At 40.7% G+C, this 25,897-nt stretch overlaps 2 protein-coding genes across 3 annotated transcripts in view; both read right to left on the reverse strand.

The window, feature by feature from the left end:
* Positions 1-4,894: 4,894 nt before the first annotated feature.
* On the reverse strand, positions 4,895-6,481 carry LOC117298668. Its single transcript, XM_033781986.1, has one exon. The coding sequence runs from the start codon at positions 6,479-6,481 to the stop codon at positions 4,895-4,897; it is 1,587 nt and encodes a 528-aa protein (XP_033637877.1).
* Positions 6,482-24,243: 17,762 nt separating this feature from the next.
* The window catches only part of LOC117298593 (conserved oligomeric Golgi complex subunit 6-like), a 39,707-nt gene continuing 38,053 nt past the window's right edge, over positions 24,244-25,897 (reverse strand). For both annotated transcript variants that reach the window (XM_033781912.1, XM_033781911.1), the window contains one exon: positions 24,244-24,751. In XM_033781912.1, the coding sequence (XP_033637803.1) occupies positions 24,604-24,751 (148 nt within the window). In that variant the 3' untranslated portion in view covers positions 24,244-24,603. The remainder of the gene's footprint in view (positions 24,752-25,897) is intronic.

The following is a 25,897-nucleotide window of genomic DNA, read 5'->3' on the forward strand; positions in this document are numbered from 1 at the left end:
AATTCTTGGAAGATTACTTCTTGGAAAACTACGTTAATTAAAAAAAAAAACTCTCCCAATTACTCGTAATCAAGAAAGGTTTTATGCTAACAATTATTTTGAGTAATTACCAATAGTGTCCAGTGCCTTTAAAGCAGTATTACATAAAAGGCTGTTCCATCACATTGCTGCTGTATAGGTTACATGTCGATGTTTGTCACCGGATAGTCCTCATTGGTGACTAATAATCTGTTATCAACATAGGGGTTTTCCAGAGTCTGTTTCTCCAATCAAAATATCACGGTAGGAATCCCCTCAATGACGCGGAACAAGGAAACAAACCAACACTGACAAATTGAATTACAAAAGTACAAAGTCTCAAAAATGTTGCTTTCCTTGACACTGATGTATATGTGAACCAATCCTGTTCAACATTCAGCCTGAAATTTATTTCATTGCAGTTTGTTTTAAAAATTTACCGTATTTACATTCGTATTCTAAATACACATGGGGAAAAAGGGTCCAGTGCTTTTGTAGATCGTAATCCATGATTACCACTTATGAGAATGCAGAAGGCCCCATTATGCGCCTTGATGAAACGACTACACTAATAAGTTGACACCTGCTCGAAAGGTTTGTATCGTTCAAACACATCACACAAATCTAAACATGTTTTGTAGGTTTAGGGCCGCACATGTGAAAAGGTGGGCTCAGAATTGCTTGGAGCAGACATGTTGAAATTCTAAACACTGTTTTTACATTGTTTATTGCCGTTTGTTGAACCTATCTTAATGCCAAACCGCTGACCCCACCATTTAAATCAGCCACTCCTGCTCATCGGTCGTTTGCTTTGACAAACAAAACTTAGGAATATACGAAAATTCTCTAGTAAGTAGTTTGCTCTACAGGAAAAGGCCTTTTGCCAGCGTCCTGCACCACTCTCCCCTACATACATCTTTTAGGGAGTACGATATATTTTCCTCAATTTGTTTTCATACCCTGTCCCCCAATGTGTCTTGTTACAAAGTACAATTCCTACCTTAAACTTGCCCACAATGTGTATCTTGACAGGGCAATGAGACTTTGCACGAAGCCGTATGCTGACAGGTTGATAGATGTGTGGTTTAAGGCACTTTTAACAAGCTGTCCACACGATCAGTGCATGGTAACTATTTGCTACATACCCTTGACTTCATGCACTGACTGATTTGCACAATACATACTTCCTTTTCAAAGCTTCCAAAATTTATACGCATAACATCCTGTAATACTAGGACTGTAGCTCAAGTGTTTGCCATATACTGTTAAGTGCTAGCCGTCTGATATACACGTGATTAAAAACCACAGTAAGGTCATTATCAGGAAAACAGTTCAGGATTTTTGTTTCGTTTTTCACGTATCAGGTCGGGTTGCTTGTAAACGTTGCCAGTCGTGGCCATTCAATTCAAGGTGAGGGGTCATAGTTCAACCCGACTTCTGAAAAACGAAACTGACTCTTAGTCTGAATGTCTACCCATTGTGCACATAAACAAATAATAAAAATAAACTGTTTGACAATTAAGTTTCCGCTTCACTACTGCGGGATGTAAAACAGTAATAAACAATTCTGATGAACAATTAGCGTCTTCGCAATTTAAGTATTAAGTAAGATAAACAAAAGAGTGGTTCTTAGGTTCTTACGAAGGCGTGAATTTACATGATAATTTCCAATATGGAATTTTGATGGAATATTGCTCATACCAATGTAGTATCACTGCGCAACAACAAATTTGAAAAACTCCCTCCAACCATCAAATAAGTCTTGGGTTTTGCCCTAGGCACTTTAAAGTAGTCATTACAAAATAAACTGTTACATGTCATTTTCAGATGAGCCTCCAAATAAACTTTTATTCATAAGATACAACAAGTGAGAATACTGGTCTAACATTCGAGAAAGACCTTGCTGGGGTAGAAATGTCCTCTGTGTTTTAACTTTTATATCATAAAACCTAATATGACCTGTGTGTCAAAACATTTACATTGCCGGGTGTACGTTAAGTTTAGGACTAAATTTATAACAATAAACCTTAAATATTATATCCAATGTTACTCTAGTAAATTGTAATACTCAAAAGTCCTGACGGAACCCGGACGGACCATTTGAGGCCAAGTAACCCCGTGACTGTCCCACACTACAACACTGCATGTACATTATGTTGTAAATAAGCTATACAATTATCATGATTAGTTATTAAAATATCAGATCGAAGTGCAAACGAAGATTTATTTTATTCTTTCCGGCCTTGAAATTCCAAGGTGTTACCGTTATTTTAGCAAAATGCTAAACATTCGTTCGCTCGTAAACCTTTAAAAGGGGCCGAAACTGCATTTCTAAAATCGGGTTCATGTAGCAAACTATCCTCACCGTTTATAACAATGGTTATTTTAAGCATTCGAACATCGGTTTACTAGCTTGCTCATGACGAAAGCAAGCTAGTCGAAACGTTGAGACCAATTTAAAAACTGACTCCGCGGCAGTACAGTTAATCACGATACTATAGTTATAGTCCCAGCCTATTTTCTTTCCCATCCGCCCGTGTAATAGTTATACAAAAAAAGTAGGACAGTTCTTTTTTGACTGAGAAGTCTCAAGACAGTTCTCTAAGAACAAACTCTACCTGGCAAGTAGATACACATATGGTGTTACCGCAAACCAAATATAGAGAAATTACATCTTTCTCGTGTTACTTCAGAGGGAGTCGTTTCTCACAATATTTTATACTGTCAACAGCTCCCCGTTGCTTGTTACAAAGTAAGTTTGTATGCTAATTTATAGTTTTATGAATTACTAAACGTGTTAAGTGCCTTTTACAAGAATGTGCGCACCCCATGCCCCCAAAATAATAATAATAACAAATAAATAAATAAATAAAAAAGCGCGAAATTTACCAAAATGGCTTAAATCCCCCCCCCCTCCCCGCATTGCAGGCGACGGCCGGCAATAATTTGTCTTCCTGGACCACAGTCACCATATCAATTGCATACGCCAAAATGAAACTACCTTGACTAAAATACGAAATAACTTACTATTGCTATATGATAACCCGTATATAGCCCTTTTCACACTACAGAACAATTTCCAGGGAAATGAACTCCCGGGAAAATACCTGGCGTTTTTAACCCACCACCACCCCAGAAACCGTTCTCACTATAGGTAACTCCCGGGAGTACTATTTCCCAGGATCATGCACGGTCGTTTCACACTTACGACCAACCCCATGGAAATACCTAGTGTGAAAAGGGCTTTAAAGTCATGAGACTCCACACTGTACTCAATGGACCCTTCCCATGGAAATTTACATTCACGCATGCGTACATACCCTGTTGGTTGGCAAGCGCCATACGCCTCTCTTAATATTTATGCATGAGGTACGTCACAATGCTAACTCAAAGTGAAGCGATGGGCGCAGCCACTGAAAGTGATGGGGGAAGTGCGCCCATAGCCTCATTTTGGGTAAGAATTATGACGTCATGCATAAGTATTAAGAGAGGCGTATAGAGAGGTTGCGTGACAAGGTGTCCACATAGGTGGTTTGCGGTCTACCTCGGGAACAGTGACCTTGAGTAGGGGCCCAAAGCACAAGCTTGCTCGCTGCCAGCTCATCATGTCTGAGACAGTGACCTGCTAGTCTCAGCCTTCTTGCCCTAATCTTGGTGCTAACTCTCGGCAGCCCACCGTAGAGCTCCAGGTTTGTGACATGCCTCTCCCAATGAATCTGTTTAACAGAGCGAAGCATTCTCGTATAGCAGCCGTCCAGTCTCTTTTCTAGACGACTGGCTAGTGTCCAGGACTCACATCCATAAAGCAGTACTGATTCCACAGTGGCAGTAAAGAACTTCACCTTCAGGGACTGGGACATCTGACTTGACCATATGTTCTTTATGGAGTTAAGTGCCTTCCAGGCAAGAGCGATACGACACTTCACATCTTTCTCGGTGTCATTAACCCACGAGCCCAAGTATTTGAAATCTGCTACCCGGTTCAGCTCGGAACTGACGGTTGTCTTTAAGGGGGTGGTAGTGTTGCTGTTAAATATCATGTACTTTGTCTTCCTGGTGTTGAGAAATAGCCTCACTCTGGCACATTCGGTCTCTGTTCTTTGCAGAATCAGTTGAGCCTGCTCAATCTCATCAGATATCAGAACGATGTCATCTGCGAAATCAAGGTCTGTGATCGTGACTGGAGCCACTCGTCTGCTCCTCCTCCTGTCAATGGTGAAGCCAAGCTCCTCCTCTCGCCCATCAATTGCCCGTCTGAGTGCATAGTCTAGCACCACAATGAAGAGATATGGTGCCAGAGTATCACCCTGTAACACCCCTGCTGATATTGGGAACTCGTCTGTTTCTCCATCTGGTGATATTACCTTAGCTCTGGTGTTGTTGTAACTATCGCTGATTGCATCCACAAGCTTAGCCGGGATACCATATGCCCTCAGGATATTAATCATCTTGCCACGATGCACTGAATCAAAAGCCTTCTTAAAATCAATGAAGGTCATCACGGCTGGTAGGTTGTTGGATTTTACCCCTTCGATTATCCTCCTTAGGGCAAGGATCTGTGCTACTGTTGATCTTTTCTGCCTGAAACCGTTCTGGTTGATTCTTAGATGTGGATCCAGGGCGGGTCTTATCCTGTTCAGAATCATCCTGTTGAACGTCTTTGCGACAACCGAGCTGAGACTAATTCCCCTGTAGTTGTCCACACTGCTAAAGGCTCCTGATTTGTGTATTGGAATGATGTTGAGCAGGGACCATTGCTGTGGTTTCTCTCTCCTGTTTAATGCTGCATTACAAAGCTGCAGAATGATCTCATCGAGGTCGCAGAGTTTTATTACCTCAGCTGGTATCCCATCCGGTCCACCGCTTTTGCCAAGTCTTATAGAAAGCTTGCCCTCCTATACTCGTTCATGGTGAAAGAGGCATCATCAATAGGTAGGCTTTCAAACACTGAGGAGATCTCATGTTCTTCATCCAGCACTTGTGGAGGGTTTCCCAGGAGCTGGCTAAAGTGATTGTACCAGGTATGCACCCTGCCTGCTGGCGATGCTCCCTCCACTTGACCTGCATTAATCGCTCGTCTGCCTGACACTTCGTTGATTATGGCCCAGGCCTCACTGTACTGCTGTTCTTTGCTAGCAGCCTCTACTTGTAAAATCTTGCTAAAAATGTCGTCCTCCTTTAACTTCTTATATGTGTTGAACAGCTTTTCTTTAGCTCTCTGTATAGCCTCCCCACTGCCTTCAGTAGTTGCATCTACATGTGTCTTGTATGCATCCTCAACCTCTTGCCTGGCTTCTTCTACCTTGGGGTGATCATAGAATTGGACCTTCTTTTTCTTCCACTTGACTGGTACACAGGATTCAGCTGCACCCCTATTTGCCTCAATGAACCTTGCATATCTCTCTGTTGGGCATTCATCCGGAAGAAGTTGGAATCTGTTTTTCACCTCTACAGTATATTGCTCCTGAAGAGCCGTGTTGTTTGCAAGGGCATACCAGTCATACTTGATCTGCATCCTTTGATGCCTCCTAGGTGCTCTCAAACTCAGACGGAACTTTGCAGTGACAATTCTATGGTCTGATCCTACACTGGAGAATGTGCTATAGGCCTCAGTATTCATGACACTGTTCCTCCACTTCTTCCTGGCAAGGATAAAGTCAATCTGGTACTTGTTGTGATTGGGACTCAGGTATGTCCAGTATTTCCCCTCAGATTTCCGAAACATAGTGTTACTGGCAATAAGCTGCTTTTCCTGCATGAACTCTATCAGCAGCACACCATTCCTGTTGGTCAGATCATGAAAAGAGTGTTGAAACTCGTCGCTGCCAAGTCTTGCATTGAGGTCTCCAAGAATCATCAAAAAGTTATGAGCCGGAACACTGCTAACTGCAGTTCTCAGTTGCAGATAAAACTGTTCACTTCCCTCTAGGGTGCTGGAGTTTGTAGGTGCATACACTACAATAGCTGTTGTCACAGGATTACCCTGGAAGTGTGCTATTAGGATTCTGTTTGTCACTGTCTGTACTCCTATCAAGGACTTCATTGCCTTCTGACTGACTAGTAAGCCCACTCCACCAGTAGCTGCTTGTGCTTCGTTTCTCCAGGCTGATGATGTAATCAGAGATTGCCCAAGCACCTTGATGAATCTTAAAGGGTCGTTGTGAACTATCCTATGCTCCTGAATGCCAATAATATCTATTCCTTGCTTGATCATGCAAGAAACAAGCTCCTCTTGTCTACATTCCTCTCTAATTGTCCTGACATTGAAGGTTGAGACTAAAATAGTCTTCTTGCTTCTCATTAGTCTTGTGTTTGGCTCAGCGTGTTGATCAGACACCATCCTTCCTCTCGGGTTTGGGATGATATCGTCATTCTGCCTAAGTTGGCCCACACCTCCGCCATCCACTTTGCTCCTGCAGACTCCCGCTGCTGGAAGTATAGGATTTGTGTTATGTTTTGCCATCATCTTTCAATTGCTGATTAATGCCAGGGGCGCAACTCCTCCTGGTATGCACTAGATGAATCCCTGTGTGAGGGGTGTTTTATATCAGAGTTTTCTTCTCCTAGGTGAACTGCCTTCCATGGCTAACGAGCCCCTCCTGCCCGGGTTTGGAATCAGAGTGCCTTCTCCTAGGTGGATTGCCTCCCATGGCTAACGAGCCCCTCCTGCCCGGGTTTGGAATCAGAGTGCCTTCTCCTAGGTGGATTGCCTCCCATGGCTAACGAGCCCCTCCTGCCCGGGTTTGGAATCAGAGTGCCTTCTCCTAGGTGGATTGCCTCCCATGCCTGACGAGCCCCACCTGCCCGGAGCTGTCTGGTTTTAAGGCGCCAGAAACACGCCTGCACACCCCTGCCCACAGTTCGCAACAGGGGTCGGCACGTGAAGCCGGGCAGTAGGAGTTTGATTAGGAGAGGCTATGTCAGACGCTGACCACATGGGACTTTTTATGGTTGAGGAGTGGCTCAATCCCCCTCACCATCCCGGTCTTTCCTAACCCTTAAGACCCCTAGTACAAATGAAGATTGTTTTTTAAGGTAAATGTCAACTTCTCGGATTCATTAATGACTGCCAAGATTATATCGCCATTTTATATCGGCATTTTATCGTATGCTTAGATTTAGAAGAAATTTTGGAACTTCACAGTTATGACTATCCTATTGTTGTGATAAAACTCAAACGTTTGAAAAGAACTACATCAAATTGGGGCTTGTTTGTCCATTTTTACAGCTCCATCCATGGTTTAAACAATTACAATACAATGACAAGCCTGCCTGCAACTATTTTATTTACAAAGTTGTTGTCAGTTGTCACAAGGACTAAGATAAGACTAGAGTCTTGATTAAAATGTAAGTACATACATAACAAAACATAAAGGCATCAGAGAACAAAATACTTGTTGGTGTTTAACAGAGGTGTGCAGTACACATTTATTCTGACGTTTTCAAGATTTAGGGTTCATTTATGTTAGAATACACCTTTACAGTTAAGAATAATATAAGATTAAACAAATATGACACTCACTAGAGAGTGGGGCTTCAAGTTGTGTTTTCTCTGCACTTGATGATGTCTCTGCTATGATGACTGGGTTGATTAAGCTGTAGGGATAGATGGGACCCGGAAGTAGTTGATCTGCATCCGCTGATTAGGAACAGGATTGGTAATGCCAATGCTTCATCGCTGATGGGAGTAGAGGGGAGGGGTGTGGTGGGGAGAGGGTGGACTTGGTGTTTGTGGTTTTGTCTATTGGAGAGCATTTACCCACAGAGGCTGATGATATAAATATGGAAGCTAAAAGGGGCATAATCCATACCTGCCAACCGTGAAACCTCAACAATAGGAACACCAGTTTATAAAGTTCTCAGATAGAAACACAAAAGGTTATGCAGTAAAGCTTATTACATCCATAACAAATTATGTACACCAATACAATGTGCTCAAATCTCTGTAAGAAAATCTCTGCTGTCACAAACAAATGGAACACACTTTTGCCAGATATTGTTCACAGTGGTTTCTTTTCAGAAGTAGGAACGTTCTGATTGTTTGCAGCCTGTAATCTGTAATCTCAAAAATCTGCAATTCCAATCAAGTCTTAACAGTTGGCAGATAGGTCATGATGATCTTGGAGTCAATAAAGGAGAGTTTGGGGAAGATCAAGGAGCCAGTCTACTTATTATCTGACAACTAATACAGCAATATAAATCAGTCTTTGAAACGTTTTATTTAATTTCAACAGAAGAATTGTGGTTATGTATTCATGCAAACTTCAACCATCAATATTTACAATTAGTACACTTTGTATGTAATATCAGATTGAGTGATTCAATTTGTATACTGTGCATCTTATGAATTGTGGAAATGTGTAGGGGGTAGGGAGTCTGCGCTGCTCCAGTAAATAGCATACGGTTTGATTTATTGTGTGCTCTGTGTAGTCTGCTGTGTGTGTCACTGGATATCTATTCTGTCTCTGCTCATTCAGCTAACTAACAATCTCTATCAGCAACCACCAGTGGGCTAGCTGCTCTGCAACTTTGCATCCTGCTGCACTGATCTACTTCTCAGCTCTGACTATCTGCAACTCAGCTCATCTCCCAAAAGAGTTCCATGCCCAAAATTAACCGGGCCTAATTTCATGGCTCTGCTTACCGTCAAATTCTGTGCTTACTGTGCAAGTGCTAGGTTTCTGTGCTAGGTACCGTGGAGTAAGCATGCCCACAAGCAAAAATTTCCTGTTAACCTGTGAAATACGCTTGACATAACCGCCGTAATTCCCTGCTTGTGTAAGCGCTGATTCTTTTCTTATAGTAAGCAGAGCCATGAAATTAGGCCAGAGCAACAATACGCCCTCGCAGCTTGCCTTTTATTGACTTTATGGACTTGCATGGGTACTGGTTGGCTAAATAGCACGTAATAGAGTATATTATGATCACTCACTCTCATGTACAATCTGCAATGTAAAAACTATACAATCAATAACAAAATGTGTACAGAACAGGAATAAAGAACAGTGTCTGTCCTTTCTTGTTTTATCTGACAGAACTATTCAATTGACAGATTGTTGAGCTCACAAGACAAACTGATGTTTAGCTTACTGAGAGCTCTCCAACGCTAACAATGAGAGCTAAGGTCTTTTGAGCTCAAAAATCTGTCGAGTCTAAATTATGCATTGACAAATTGATTGGTCTCAAAATGCTCAGAGCATATCCTGCAGTTATTGTACAGGTACCATGGAGTTCTCCCCTGCAGGTCCTTACGCCGAATGTTCTGAACCCACTGCTGGCTTCTGAAAATGGTAATAAAAAAATAAAAAAACAACTATGTAATGTAGGGACTACAGCGCACAAATGGATTATAAGTATAAAATGAATATGTTAATTAAATATCAGAAATACACACAAAAAGTTCAGTAGATAGATTAGTAGTTTGTACTCAGTACTATTAAACTTAGACCCTTTTTAAAAGATTAAAATGTAAAGTTCTGAGGACAACAAAATGGTCATGCATGAAAACTGCAGTTTAACTTGTTAAAAGAGGGATGCTAATCACTGAAGACAGGAAGGGCGCTCTTCATTTGTACCTACATTTTATTTAAAATGTTTGATCATTAATAAACGCCTTTTCATTTCAAACTTTTGTTGTTGTTGATAAACATGTTGTTGGCATCAAATAAATTAAGAAATAACAAAGTGCAAAGAACATTTTTTCGCTTGTGACAGGGCCTCTGGTATGGTGTTCCATAGAGGACAGCCTCCGTCGTAGTTGTGAGTTGTCCGTCGGAGTTGTGAGTTGGGCGTCGGAGTTGTGAGTTGGGCGTCGGAGTTGTGAGTTCGTCGGAGTTGTGAGTTGGGCCGTCGGAGTTGTGAGTTGGCCGTCGTAGTTGTGAGTTGGCCGTCGTAGTTGTGAGTTGTCCGTCGGAGTTGTGAGTTAGGCCGTCGGAGTTGTGAGTTGGCCGTCGTAGTTGTGAGTTGGCCGTCGTAGTTGTGAGTTGTCCGTCGGAGTTGTGAGTTGTGCCGTCGTAGTTGTGAGTTGGCCGTCGGAGTTGTGAGTTGGCCGTCGTAGTTGTGAGTTGTCCGTCGGAGTTGTGAGTTGGGCCGTCGGAGTTGTGAGTTGGCCGTCGTAGTTGTGAGTTGTCCGTCGGAGTTGTGAGTTGGGCCGTCGTAGTTGTGAGTTGTCCGTCGGAGTTGTGAGTTGGCCGTCGTAGTTGTGAGTTGTCCGTCGGAGTTGTGAGTTGGGCCGTCGTAGTTGTGAGTTGTCCGTCGGAGTTGTGAGTTGGCCGTCGTAGTTGTGAGTTGTCCGTCGGAGTTGTGAGTTGGGCCGTCGGAGTTGTGAGTTGGCCGTCGTAGTTGTGAGTTGGCCGTCGTAGTTGTGAGTTGTCCGTCGGAGTTGTGAGTTGTGCCGTCGTAGTTGTGAGTTGGCCGTCGGAGTTGTGAGTTGGCCGTCGTAGTTGTGAGTTGTCCGTCGGAGTTGTGAGTTGGCCGTCGTAGTTGTGAGTTGTCCGTCGGAGTTGTGAGTTGGCCGTCGTAGTTGTGAGTTGGCCGTCGGAGTTGTGAGTTGGCCGTCGTAGTTGTGAGTTATTTGACATTCTATCATTTTTTGTTAATAGTGAAAACGCCCATTCCTATTTTCATTTATTTTATAACATCGTAGAGAACACGTTTTTTAAAGATACCTTACAGTTTAGGCCGGTTCGCAGGAATTAAAGATGATGGTTAGCCCGTATTCCTCAACAAAATGAAAGAACAAAATATTTACATATTTTTAACGCCAGGAACTGTAGGTAGAACGATTTTTATCCAGACCATTTCATTCTGATTGGTTGAGCTCCGGTCAATCAGAATGTGCAACTTACTGAATATTCATGACTGTTCGTTTCGCGCACACTGCGAAATTGTCAGCTATAATGTGTCACTTTGTGTACAGAAGTACATAATATTCAAGCACCAGACTGCTGCCCAATGTAAATTATTGAAATTGACGTCATAATACAGGAAAATGAAAAGGCTGATCCAGCTATTCACTGTATTTTGTAATCTTTGAAGTATATATAAAGTAAGTGGCAACAACTCTATATCCTGGGATAATTGCAATTTAACATATTTTGGCTTTCAGATCGTCTAAAAATCTGGCAATGCATCTGTAAATTGCTACTAGTTTCCCGGGGGATCCATAAGAAGTATAGTTTTTGTTTTTGTTTGAACAGCAAATAAACCCACCAAGGATACAAGTCAATAAAACAAACTCAAGGCATCGTCAGATTTATGTCTATAATTTGTTATTTGGAAGCACAGCTTGCATACACACAGGTCACAGCTCGGGTATCAGGAAAATTTGCATAGTTCCGTTGGCTTATGCGTTCATGCGTTCGTATTTCCGTTTACAACAAACAACATATAAATTATTTCAAGTTAACCAATTAAAACACTATTCATCCATACCTAGTCAATCCAACTTACATAACACTTTCAAATACTACAGTTTTAGTATGTGTTTGTATTTGTTTGTTTGTTTGTTGGGGTGTTTGTTTGTTAACCTGTTCGTTGAGTGAAATTGTTTGTCCTTTTGTCTCTTGGTTGGACTGACACACCTCTTGGTGACAGTGCAGGCACTATTGTCAGTCCTGGCAAACCTGTAGTGTTGATGTCTTTCTGTTGTCCTCAGTCGTGTAGTACTTTTTTCTTTCTTTTTTTTTCTTTTACTGCCTGCCATCCTTTTTATATATCTTGATGTATCCCCCTTGTTACTGTTTTCCAATACAGATGTAGGTTTTTATATAATTAATGTTTTAAAGAGTTGTTTCCTTTTCGTATAAATTTTTGTAATTTTTTGTATTTTATGTGAATTGCCAAATAATAATAATAATAATAAATAATAATAAAGGATGATTTGACCATCTTTGGACTAATTTAATGATAGGCATACACTTTAAATTTTATTTAATTTTTATTTAATGTTAAATTGCTATCGGGGTGTAAAAACATATAACGCTTTCATGGTGCCTTGAACGAAAAAGAATTTAGTGAAAGATTAATGCTAGTTCGTTATAAGGCCCGCATCCTACCAGCAGTTATTGAAGAATATGTTACATTTCATAAACAACATTTCGAAGGGGCGTAGATAAATATAAAATATCAGATCTGCAACTGACAACATAGTGCTGTGCGAACAAAACATAGGCCTAATTTCCCAATATAAGCATCGAACACATGGGTCCATCCATTTCATGTAGGCATAGGCAAGCAAAAGCGACAACTCAAAAGGATTTTGCCTTCTCGGTGACGAATCGATGGATTCAGCAAGGTATAATTCATCACAATCGGAACTCAATCACATGTGTAGAAGAACCCGGAAGCAGGCATACGCCACCTATTGACCATTGCAGTTTAGTAAACAAAATAAAAAGTCCGACGGCCAACTCACAACTCCGACGGCCCAACTCACAACTCCGACGGCTCTACTCACAACTACGACGGACAACCCACAACTCCGACGGACAACTCACAACTACGACGGACAACCCACAACTACGACGCACAACTCACAACTCCGACGGACCAACTCAAAACTACGACGCACAACTCACAACTCCGACGGCCCAACTCACAACTCCGACGGTCCAACTCACAACTCCGACGCCCCAACTCACAACTCCGACGGACCAACTCACAACTACGACGCACAACTCACAACTCCGACGGACCAACTCACAACTACGACGCACAACTCACAACTCCGACGGCCCAACTCACAACTCCGACGGACCAACTCACAACTACGACGCACAACTCACAACTCCGACGGACCAACTCACAACTACGACGCACAACTCACAACTCCGACGGCCCAACTCACAACTCCGACGCCCCAACTCACAACTCCGACGGACCAACTCACAACTCCGACGCCCCAACTCACAACTCCGACGGACCAACTCACAACTACGACGCACAACTCACAACTCCGACGGACCAACTCACAACTACGACGCACAACTCACAACTCCGACGGCCCAACTCACAACTCCGACGGCCCAACTCACAACTCCGACGCCCCAACTCACAACTCCGACGGCCCAACTCACAACTCCGACGGCCCAACTCACAACTCCGACGCCCCAACTCACAACTCCGACGGACCAACTCACAACTACGACGCACAACTCACAACTCCGACGGCCCAACTCACAACTCCGACGGACCAACTCACAACTACGACGCACAACTCACAACTCCGACGGCCCAACTCCCAACTCCGACGCCCCAACTCACAACTCCGACGGACCAACTCACAACTACGACGCACAACTCACAACTCCGACGGCCCAACTCACAACTCCGACGCCCCAACTCACAACTCCGACGCCCCAACTCACAACTCCGACGGACAACTCACAACTACGACGGAGGCTGTCACCTATGGAACACCATACTCTTGTCTTTTGTCTGTGTGTGAATGCATTTTGTTTCTGTTTCTGTTTGAATACAAAAATCGCTGAGTTTATGACACATTACATTTTTGAGAGTTACAGAGTTACATTTTGTTGTTGGCAAATTAGTCCTGTCTGACTGTACTGTCTGTGACGAGAGCCTAATAAAACAAACTTGTTAATTTTTCCAGAACACAATAGAATGACCATGATGACAGTAGAACTAGATTAACAAGTCGAGGCACACTTACCAGCTTAAATGATACATTTGTACGACGATTGTTGAAACTTAAACAAATAAATAAAATCATAACACTCAGACAAAAAATTACAACAAACCACTCAGAAATCAGTACAACAACGAACTTGCCGTACGTTACGATTCTATTTTCTATCTAGCTGTAGCAAAATAGTCTTACTTTTAAACCCATTATTACAAATGGATAACCCATTATCAGCTAAAGACTCACCTTTCTGTTTTCTTCGGGAACCTGAAGAAAGGCAAATGAGGGCATTTGGCCTTACTATTTTGGCAGTTTATGGCCGCAACCCGCCGAGTTGGCATTGTGTAGTTGGAGTGTTGCCTGCCTATCGAGAGTTTTGCATATGCAGTGTGTAAACTTTACTTGCCGAAATGGCGCCCGCTTTGGCCCATGAAAATTTCAGCATTTGCGTTGAGTTATCTATCTTGACGCGGCGCTATACGATCTTTGATGTTGAGTACTATTTCTGTTGGTAACGCGTTGTCTGCTCGCAACAGCAGACGCACGTTTGTAACCGAGAAAGTTGTTTTTTGCGATAGACAAAATATTTGGTGAAGGTTTTCTTTCAGTATTTTATTAGGTAAGACAATGAATTACATTAAGCACATAATATTAACTCTGGATAATGCAAGTCAACGCCGGTCGATACTGTGAGAAAATACTAACGAGTTTCAGGGGCGTCAATCCGTCTTGAAGTGTGGGGGGGGGGGGGGGAACATAACATTAACGGCGTGGGGTCCGGGCCCGCTTTAGGGGGCCCCGGAATTTTGTTTTGCCCGTAGATGCTCTCTGGTGCAATCTAGTGAATCTGAGGGGGGATATTCCCCCCTCTCAGATGTTGGAATTTGATGCCTATTTCAAGCTATGATGCACCTATTCTTGCTACCATGGTTATTGTACCTAAAAAGCAACTCAATTATATATCAATATTGTTTCTGCATTCTAATGCTCAGACGGCGTTTCATCCCTATCATCACCAGACATAAGACACAAGTTTTATGGGGCAAATCTGACAGAATGGAACAGAACATCTGTGAAATGTGAGCAGCAGTATCGAACCATTTTGGAATGACAGCATCTTCAAGTGCAGACCTATGAACCAAGTTTTAGGGGGTAAACCTGTCGAAGAGTGAGCTCACGAGTGCGAAACCTTTATGGCATGGGTCCGGGCCCGCTCAAGGGCCCGGGAAAATTCTGCATTCTAGATGCTCTGTGGTGCAATCTTAGGCCAATAAGAGGCATACAGAACGGAACAGAACATCTGTAAAATGTGAGCAGCAGTAGAACCTTTTGGTTTGACAGCATCTTCAAGTGCAGACCTATGAACCAAGTTTTAGGGGGTAAACCTGTCGAAGAGTGAGCTCACGAGTGCGAAACCTTTATGGCATGGGTCCGGGCCCGCTCAAGGGCCCGGGAAAATTCTGCATTCTAGATGCTCTGTGGTGCAATCTTAGGCCAATAAGAGGCATACAGAACGGAACAGCACATATGTAAAAATGTGAGCAGCAGTAAAACCTTTTGGGTTGACAGCATCTTCAAGTGCGGATCTATAAACCAAGGTTTAGGGGGAAATACTGTCAAAGAGTGAGCACGCGAGTGTAAAACCTTTACGGCATGGGTCCGGGCCCGCCTAAGGGCCCGGGAAAATTTTGCATTCTAGATGCTCTGTGGAGCAATCTTAGGCCAATAAGAGTAATAGAGAACGGAACAGAACATCTGTAAAATGTGAGCAGCAGTAGAACCTTTTGGTTTGACAGTATCTTCAAGTACGGATCTATAAACCAAATTTTAGGGGAAAATACTGTCAAATAGTGAGCACGTGTGGTGAAACCTTTACGGCATGGGTCCGGGCCCGCTCAAGGGCCCGGGATAATTTTGTATTTTTAGATGCTCTGTGGTGCAATCTTTAGGCCATTAAACGGCCAAATGGCAAACGAAACAGAACAATGAGCTGTGTGAATATTTGTGTTCCAGTGCTCCTCAGTGCAAAACACGATTTTCATAATAAAGGTGGTCAAACGACACGGGGAACATTGATACTGTGTCCCCCACCTTTCGAAAATGGGGTGGGGTGGGGTGGGGTACCACCCCTTCCACTCTTTCAAGGGGGAGGTGCAAATCTGTCAACGATGGAGCATGCGTGTGAGAACCTTTATGGATGAGATACACCAAGTGAGAAGATTGGTCTTTGACAATTACCAATAGTCCAGTGTCTCGAACAAAAACAATATTTGGGACTGGAATGGAAGTTCAAAACTCAAGTGTCATCTCAAAAGACTCTAAAAAAATTTAGTCAATGTTATTTTGGCTGCTCTTGCACCTGTGTGTCTACATATCCGTAACAAAAACAAGCAAATTACATTGGGGCAGCTGAGTGCTAAGCTTTGCTTCTACTAATCCTATACCTCCATAATAAATCAATAATAAACTAGACATTAGGTGTTTGTGAACAAACACAAAGCTGTTCCGTGTCCTTTTCTTGGATTATGTGCTAACATGACCAAGGAGTCTATAACTGAAAAAAAGGTTTGAAAATGTTGAATAGTGTCTTGAGTTAAGGTGCCACTTCCGGTTGACCCGGAAGTAGAGGTCGACATGGGGTCACGGTAACCTAAGGCTAATCTCCAATGCCCAAGGAGTCTCTAACTAAAAAAGTTTGAAAAATCATTATTGTCCCACTTCGGGTTGACGCGGAAGTAGAGGTCAACTTGAGGTCACGGTTTTTATAAATTAATCTCCAATCCCCAAGGAGTCTTAAACTACAAACAGTCTAAAAATCGGACGTGTACTTCTTGAGATATGGTCCCACTTCCGGTTTACCCGGAAGTAGAGGTCAACTTGAGGTCACGGCTTTTCAGTAACTCCTAAGGGGTCTAAAACTGGAAACCATCTGAAAATGGGCCGTTTACTTCTTGAGATATGGTCCCACTTCCGGTTTACCTGGAAGTAGAGGTCAACTTGAGGTCACGGTTTTTCAAAGTTTATTTTCAATCCCCAAGGACTCTATAACTACAAACAGTATATAAATCGGCCCTGTGCTTCTTAAGATATGGTCCCACTTCCGGTTGACCCGGAAGTAGAGGTCAACTTGAGGTCACGGTTTTTCAAAGTTTATTTTCAACGCCTAAGGGGTCTAAAACTGAAAAAATATTGAAAATCGGTTCTATAGTACTTGAGATATGGTCATACTTCCGGTTGACCCGAAAGTAGAGGTCAACTTGAGGTCACGCTTTTTCAAAATTAATCTCCAATCCTCAAGCAGTCTATCACTACAAACAGTCTAAAAGTCGGCCGTGTACTTCTTGAGATATGTCCCACTTCCGGTTGACCCGGAAGTAGAGGGCAATTGAGGTCACGGTTTTTCAAAGTTGATTTATAACGCCTAAGGGGTCTAAAACTAAAGAAAGTTTGAAAATCAGTTGTATAGTACTTGAGATATGGTCCCACGTCCGGTTGACCCGGAAGTAGAGGTCAACTTAAGGTCACGGTTTTACAAAGTTTATTTTTACGCCTAAGGGGTCTAAAACTGAAAAAAGTTTTAAAATCGGTTGTATAGTACTTGAGATATGGTCCCACTTCCGGTTGACCCGGAAGTAGAGGTCAACTTGAGGTCACGGTTTTTCCAAATTAATCTCCAATCCCCAAGGAATCTTTAACTACAAGCAGGGTAGGAATCGGCCGAGTACTTCTTGAGATATGGTGCTACAAAGATTTCCCAATTAAATATGTAAATGAGGGTCACGTGGTTAATTAATTAAGAATTTTAACATTTTTAACATTTTAAGTAAAGCTTATGTTCTAAGCTTCAATTTGGTATAATAAACTCACTCTTTCGTATTATAGTTAAGGAGATTAGGCTTAAAGAAAACACGTGTACAAATGCAATGGGGTTTTGGCGGAAACAAAGAATAATAATAATAATAATAATAATAATAATAATAATAATAATAATAATAATAATAATAATAATAATAATAATAATAATAATAATAATAATAATAATAATAATAATAATAATAATAATAATAATAATAATAATAATAATAATAATAATAATAATAATAATAATAATAATAATAATAATAATAATAATAATAAAAATAATAAAAATCTCGACGAAAACAGTACCTGTTCCGACGGTAGGTCGGAACAGCTAACGAGACTTATATAAAGCGCATTTTACAAAATTCAATGCGCTGGAAGAGTGCTACGGAAAAGACGATTATGAGAATAGATGTGTTTTTAATTTACTCTTGAATGTCTGGAGTGTGTTGGTGTTCCGAATATGACTTGGTAGGGCGTTCCAGCACCGGGGACCAGCGACTGAAAAGGACCGGTCCCTGCCATTTTGTGTGTGCGAGGGATTGTTAGGCCGTGTCCGAAACGACGACTTCGGCTACAGCTACGTCTAGATCAGCGCGTCTACCAGTGTTGAAGAATAGGCAGACGTGCGCGATCTAGCCGTAGCTGTAGCCGAAGTCGCCGTTTCAGACACGGCCTTAGATTCTGGCCGGAGCGGAGCCCACTCCGGCCAGGTTTGTTGAAATTTAGCGACTCAGTAAGGTATTGTGGAAGTACGTTAGAGAGTGCTTTGTGCATGTTCACTGATGTTTTGAAGGTGATGCGTTGTTTAACTGGTAACCAGTGTAATTGTTTGAGAAGAGTGGATGCGTGTGTGTATTTGGGTTGCAAGAAAATGATACGTGCAGCATTGTTTTGGAGCCTTTGTAGACGGTCAATGTCAGCTTGCTTAATACCATTGAGGAGAGAGTTACAATAATCCAGTCTAGACAACACAAGGGCTCTGGCAGCAGCGTGGCATGTGTTTGTGTCAATATATTTGCGTATTTTGGAGATGTTTCTGATGTGATAGTTGATGGACTTGCGTGTACGTGTGACGTGTGTGCTCATTGTCATGGAGCTGTCGAAAAAGACGCCTAAATTTCGCACTGTTTGAGATATGCTTTAAGATATTGCTAATTTTAATGTTGCCCTTCTTTCATTTATATGTAAAAATGTCAGAAACCAGAGGGCTCGGTTGTCTAAGTTACAAATGTTTCCCTCAAACTGATATTGTTTTTTGTTATCTGTTGACACGTGGACGATCTGTTTGTGCTGTGTTTAGGCAACTTCTTCTTTGTCGTCGAGATCTCCAAAACCAATTCCGATGTTTTATCATTTTAATTTAAGCCATGCTTTGTCGTCCTCCACGGCTATTTCAACAGGTTCATATTGTTTGCCAGCCTTTGCGGCTAGGCCCTGCTTGGTGCAAAATAATCGATGGTTGGCGAAAAAACTATTCACGGTCTCCTGGCTTAATAATAATAATAATAATAATAATAATAATAATAATAATAATAATAATAATAATAATAATAAAAATAATAATAATAATAATAATAATAATAATAATAATAATAAACGGCACTTAAAATACGCTCTACTTAGAAAACTAAATCACAGCGCCTACAAAAATATTTTGTACAGGAAAATAAATAAATAAATTCATGAAAAGTCAATTGAATTAAATGAAAAATTAAAATAACTAGATCGGCCGCGCGTACATACGCGCCATTGCCTGTGTAGAAAAAGTTTTTGTTCGCCGTGGACGCGGTAAAAAATTCACGTTCGAAAGGCGACGCGCAAAAATGATAGGCATTTGACGCGCTAAACGTCACGTGCTGACGGCAAAAAGTCACGTGCTGACGGCAACGCACAGAAAATGTACAAGGGAGATAGGCAATGGCGGCCCCCATGCCAGAACCCGCGTATGTACGCGCGGTCGATCTAGTTACTCTATTCTATATCTATGTTCCGAAGCAGCCAAAAGGTTTGTGACTTCATTGGGTAAACATCCAATCGTCCTCTTACCTCTCATTCAATCATGATCTCTATTTTTGATAACTGGACCCAATTTCATATCGCTGCTTAGCGGCCAATTTTTTGCTTACTGTGCAATTTCTATTTCATAGCGCTGCTAACCATAAGCACACGAGAAGGCATGCTAACCTTCCGGTGCTTACCGCACGAAAATAAATGACGTCACAATGCAAATCCACGTTAAACGCGCAATATGGCCGCCCAATTTTTCTGCCAACCTATGAAATACGCTAAGGCTTAAGCAATTTTTTCTGCTACAGTAAGCATGCAAATTTGCTAACCGTTAAGCAGCGCTATGAAATTGGGCCCCGGAAAGCCCGCATTATTTAAATATCAAGTTTTCACCATTTTTGGGTCCTACTACTTGCCGTCAACTCGCCGTCAACTCACTTGCGCCGTCAACTCGCCGTCAACTCCTCCAATATACATTTAAAATCCACAAAAGAAGCATAGAACTGTAAAGTATCAGCTCAAAGAGCATTCGCGTAAGTTTTAGGTCATATTTCGGAATAAAAATTGATTTTTTTTTCTCGTGAAAAAAAATTCTCGAAGCCAAAAAACTGTCGGCCGCCATCTTGCTTTTTCACAATGATTAGTCTTGGCCCAAGATGTCAATGATTGGTACTTTTTTTTTATCAACACAAAGTCGTTTTTGTGAATGAATTTGTACCGAAAACCATGAGAAATATGTAGTTTAGCCCAGACTTAACACTTCCGTGCCCCCTTTTTATAGATTTTTCATGTAAATTTAATGAGTTGACGGCACGAAAATGAGTTGACGGCGAGTTGACGGCAAGTCGGCGAGTTGACGGCAAGTAGTAGGACCGCCATTTTTTGTTGTACTTTTTCAGCCTCCTGACTATGGCATTATACATACAAAAGAACAGTTGGGGGCCGAGACCTTTCCAATGGTACCAAACACAGCCGTTCAACGTAGACAGGGTGTTCTAAGACTCTTTTTTGCAGTGGAAATAGGAAACCTTTTTACGATTTTGAACGTACCTTAGATTATCTGGGAGGAACATAATTGCGTACAAACATGCTCAATAAAACTTTGTTTAATGGATTTATTCATCATTTCAAGTTTAATGGATTTATTCATCATTTCAAATAAAGGTAAGACAATGACACGAAAGATCAAGATTTGTTTAACTAGTACCACTAATCGATTCCAAATGTTTTCTCATGTTTTGCGATGTTTCTCTCTCTCTCTCTCTGAAGGTTCGGCGTCACTTTCAGCGGGGCTGTCAAGCTACAGACCCAATCTTGGAGAGAATAAACATTTCACAGTACGCTGATGTGAAACAATTATGCCAATTAATATATTGGATTTTTAAAGATATTTTTTTTTGATCAAATACTCTGTGTAATTTGACAGGCTTTAAAGGCAGTGGACACTACTTTAGGTAATTGTCAAAGACTAGCCTTCACAGTTGGTGTATCTCAAAAACTTATGCATAAAATAACAAACCTGTGAAAATTTGAGCTCAAGTGGTCATCGAACTTGCGAGATAATAATGAAAGAAAAAAACACCCTTGTCACACGAAGTTGCATGCGTTTAGATGGTTGATTTCGAGACCTCAAGTTCTAAATCTGAGGTCTCAAAATCAAATTCGTGGAAAATTAATTCTTTCTTGAAAACAGGCACTTCAGAGGGAGCCGTTTCTCACAATGTTTATACCATCAACCTCTCCCCATTACTCGTCACCATGAAAGGTTTTATGCTAATAATTATTTTGAGTAATTACCAATAGTGTCCACTGCCTTTAACCATTGACTATTTGGGTAGCCCTCATAATATAAAGTTACAAATTAAAGAAAAGTACATTTTAAAAGCAAATTAAAATTGCAACCTTAGTTACGTCTAAGAACTGAAGGTGCTCAGATTTTTAGTACAGAAATCATGTAAATACGTATAAGGAGTGTAATCTCACTGCAGATTAAGTATCTTTTTAAAGACCTCTCATGTGAGGGAAGTTTACAAACTTGATTCTAAAAATAAACATAATAATAGGCATTCTATAGCTATATTGAATGGGGAAACATTATTGCGCAATAAATACCACCTTACCATTTGCTACATTCACTGAAATAAATAAATGGAATTATGTATGTGTATACATGCCGCACTGATCTCTTCAGCTAATGAAAAAGTCTTTTTTTTTTTACTAGAGACTTGTCTCTAACCACAATGATAAAGACAGGACAATGATTTTATTGGATAAACGGTCAATGTATGCTTTCCATGTCTGTATTTTGATTGGTCCAAGGGTTATGTCGATTGTCCGCGTCATTTTCGATCTTCTGCATAATGTTTGCACATTGCGCATGATATTATGCATGTGATAATGTATGTGTTGTTAAGTGAATTGAATCTCCATGTGAACTGATGTGAGGTCAAATGTACATCGGACAGCCGCCATGGCAGGCCAGACACAGAAGGTTTGTATCGGGCACTAATCACCAGTGTTGTAGTCCAGACCTCAAATGTTCAGGCTAGGGTTCTTTATTTCTTGAACATCTAGGTTCGTGAAAATGCCAGATACCAACCTTCCCAGATGTTGTAAGATGTACCTTTGACCTTGTATTTATGTCACATCGAGACCCGCAGTCACAAAACAGTACTGTCTTTCCCTTCAAAAAAGCACATCCATCAAGTCCATGTAGTGTAAAGTAACTGCAACTTTGAAGAAGATGGATCAGCTGATTGCGCTGTTCTCTGCCACATAGGATTATAAATTTTGGATTCTATTTAGATTACTTCTCTCTGTTCAGAGTTTCTTTTGGTCAGTCTAGTATTAGCCGATTCTTGTTGTCTTTTTGTTGACCTATGTACGCTTCCTTTCTACAACATGAAGACGATCAGAAAGTACGGTGTAAGCTGACAAACTTTATCACCTCGACTAATGATTACACGTATATGGAAAGCTTACATCACAGCCAATGAGATCATTGTATTTAGTGAAATCTTTGGGCCTGTAAGATAGGCTACGATCTTCACTGGCTTCATTGAGGGCGCTGTTTGTATTTTCATTCAACATACATGTTATATTAACAACAATAATAAATGTTTGTAGTGATGATTAAATATGAATAAATACCTTGGACGGTTTCAAGTCTCTGATTGGTCAAAACCCGGTCACGTGTGGGAGTGTTACAGTGGTATAAAGACCGGCTTGGGAAAATAGCGAATAAGTGGCCTCTAAATCAGCATATGTTGTTTAAACCTTGCGCGTTGTACTGTATCGCACGCTTATTTATATCCCTGTTAGTTTCATTGCAACTTTGCGCACTTACACATACACGCGCTGAAAATGTATCAATTTTGAGTGCGCGCGTATAAACTGACGCCGAGCTCATGTGCGCGTTTGAATGCACAAGGAACAGCTACCGTCCAATCATTTGCCTCCTTTGACCCCAGTGAAGGCGCTGAACAGATCATTATTTAAAAGAGTCACTGGTCTCAAAGATCAGTAATGTGATAAACGCACGAAAGAGATGGGAACCACCAAAAGCTCAAAAATGGCCCCTGAACATGTCTGGAAGTACCGCCGAGAGAAAAGTCACAAAATTTTGAACATTTTAGCCGTGTAATTCGCTAAAAAAGGTATTTATTAATGGGAATAACAGTGTTCGTACCCGGTCTTCACTGCGTGGTAATGACCTTGGTTGGTGGCTTGCGCTGTTAACAGACCTCGCCTCCGGCTAGGTCCGTTAACAGCGCCAGCCACACCAACCCGGTCATTACCACGCAGTGAAGACCGGGTACTCGCACTGTTATTCCCTAATTAACACTTAATAACATATATATTCCTTTCATTAAAAATAAAAAACAAGAATGAGTTTTTCTTTTTTTTTTTAAACTGAAAGTCTCTCAAAACAGGCATTTAATTTAACTTATTGTCTGCAAACACTGGACACTATTAGTAGTTACTCAGAATAGTTATTAGCATAAAACCTTTTCTTGGTAACGAGTAATGGCAAGCTGTTGATAGTACAAAACATTGTGAGAAAATGCTCCCTCTGAAGTAACGTAGTTTTCGAGAAAGAAATAATTTTCTTTGGACACCTTAGAATTAGATTTTGAGGTCTCAAAATCGAGCATCTGAAAGCACAAAACTTTGTGTGACAAGGGTATTTTTTCTTTCATCATTATCTCGCAACTTTGACGACCAATTGAGTTCAAATTTTCACAGGTTTGTTATTTTATGCATATGTTGAGATACACCAAGTGAGGAGACTGGTCTTTGACAATTACCAATAGTGTCCAGTGTCTTTGAGGCACTGGATACTATTTTGCATTGCTCAAATTAATTGCAAGCATAAAAACTGACTCGTTAACAATCAATGGAGAGACGAGTATAAAACATTGTGAGAAACGGCTCCATCTTAAGTAACATCGTTTTTCGAGAAAACAAATTATTTCTCACCAATAAAAATTGCATTAGATTTCGAGACCTCAGAATTTGATTTTTAGGTCTAGAATTCAAGCATCTGAAGGCACACAACTTCATGTGACAATGGTGTTTTTTCTTCCATTATTATCTTGCAACTTCGAACGACCAACTGAACTCAAATTTCACAGATTTGTTATTTTATGCATATGTTGAGATACACCAAGTAAAAAGACTGGTCTTTGACGAGTACCAATAGTGTCCAGTGTCTTTAAAAGGACATATGTGTAGTGAGTGGGACTTGAACCCACAATTCGCTAATCAGAAACACTAGAGTTTGAATCAGGAGCTCTTAATTATTATGGTTTCCAACCGCTAGGCTAATTGAAATAGCTTTCAACACAGTTAGAGATATGTGTGTACTCATAGCTTCTGTTTCGAGGCTAATATCTTGTGATAGTCTAATAGCATCAACTAGAGATCTTGTGTTTTCAAGATATGTAGTCTGCTCTTCCTAATCATATCTCAACAATCATAAGTCAATCTTACTTTTTGTGGAACTAAGCCTGATATTGCCAAATACTTCAGTCAAAACCAAATCATGTGAATAAAACAATAAATCAAGTTCAAAGCAATAATGCTTTTACCTGTTCTGGTGTTCTGGTTAAGACACCTTTTGGGTCGCTGAAGCAATTATCTGGATTCAAAATAGCTTCATATAGAAGTTGATATGCACCACAAACAAGGTCAGTACCTCGACATATTATTTCCTCCCTGCAAAGAATTACAGAAATACAGAGAACAGAATAAGCAGTGCAAAATTAAGGTGGACATTGTCTAACAAGTTAATTTCTGAACCAGAGTAATTTTCTACAGGCAACATTGATGATGCAATCGCTACAAACCAAAGCAGCACCTACACTGTAATCTATGGAACAACTTGGCATCACATGTAAACAGCACCCACAAAAGTCTTTTTAAATCCAAACTTAAAACTTTCCTTTTCATAAGAAAGCATTTGGTGATGCTTTTGTGTACATAAGTTGCATTGTTTTTATAGTCTTTATAGTATTATGGTGTTCATTATCGTACATAAGTTGCATTGTTTTTATAGTCTTTATAGTATTATGGTGTTCATTATCGTACATAAGTTGCATTGTTTTTATAGTCTTTATAGTATTATGGTGTTCATTATCGTACATAAGTTGCATTGTTTTTATAGTCTTTATAGTATTATGGTGTTCATTATCGTACATAAGTTGCATTGTTTTTATAGTCTTTATAGTATTATGGTGTTCATTATCGTACATAAGTTGCATTGTTTTTATAGTCTTTATAGTATTATGGTGTTCATTATCGTACATAAGTTGCATTGTTTTTATAGTCTTTATAGTATTATGGTGTTCATTATCGTACATAAGTTGCATTGTTTTTATAGTCTTTATAGTATTATGGTGTTCATTATTGTACATAAGTTTCATTGTTTTTATAGTCTTTATAGTATTATGGTGTTCATTATCGTACATAAGTTGCATTGTTTTTATAGTCTTTATAGTATTATGGTGTTCATTATCGTACATAAGTTGCATTGTTTTTATAGTCTTTATAGTATTATGGTGTTCATTATCGTACATAAGTTGCATTGTTTTTATAGTTTTTATAGTATTCTGGTATTCTTGCTCAAGGCAGTCGAATTATTCACTCCGAAAAAAGACCGCCGCTGTATAAAAACCCACCCGTATTCACCGTGCGTAACATCGCACGACACGATGCCCCCGTACACTATCCGCATGCGGAGGTCGTCAGGCCGACAGCCTTGTAGGGTCTGTGTTGAAGCCACTGACCTCATTACTATAATAAGCGAAGAGTTCCCATGGTCAGCTCATTACCATAATGCCCGCGAAAGACGAGACATGTCTA

This window comes from Asterias rubens, chromosome 13, assembly GCF_902459465.1.
Source record: "Asterias rubens chromosome 13, eAstRub1.3, whole genome shotgun sequence".
Taxonomy (NCBI): Eukaryota; Metazoa; Echinodermata; class Asteroidea; order Forcipulatida; family Asteriidae; genus Asterias; species Asterias rubens.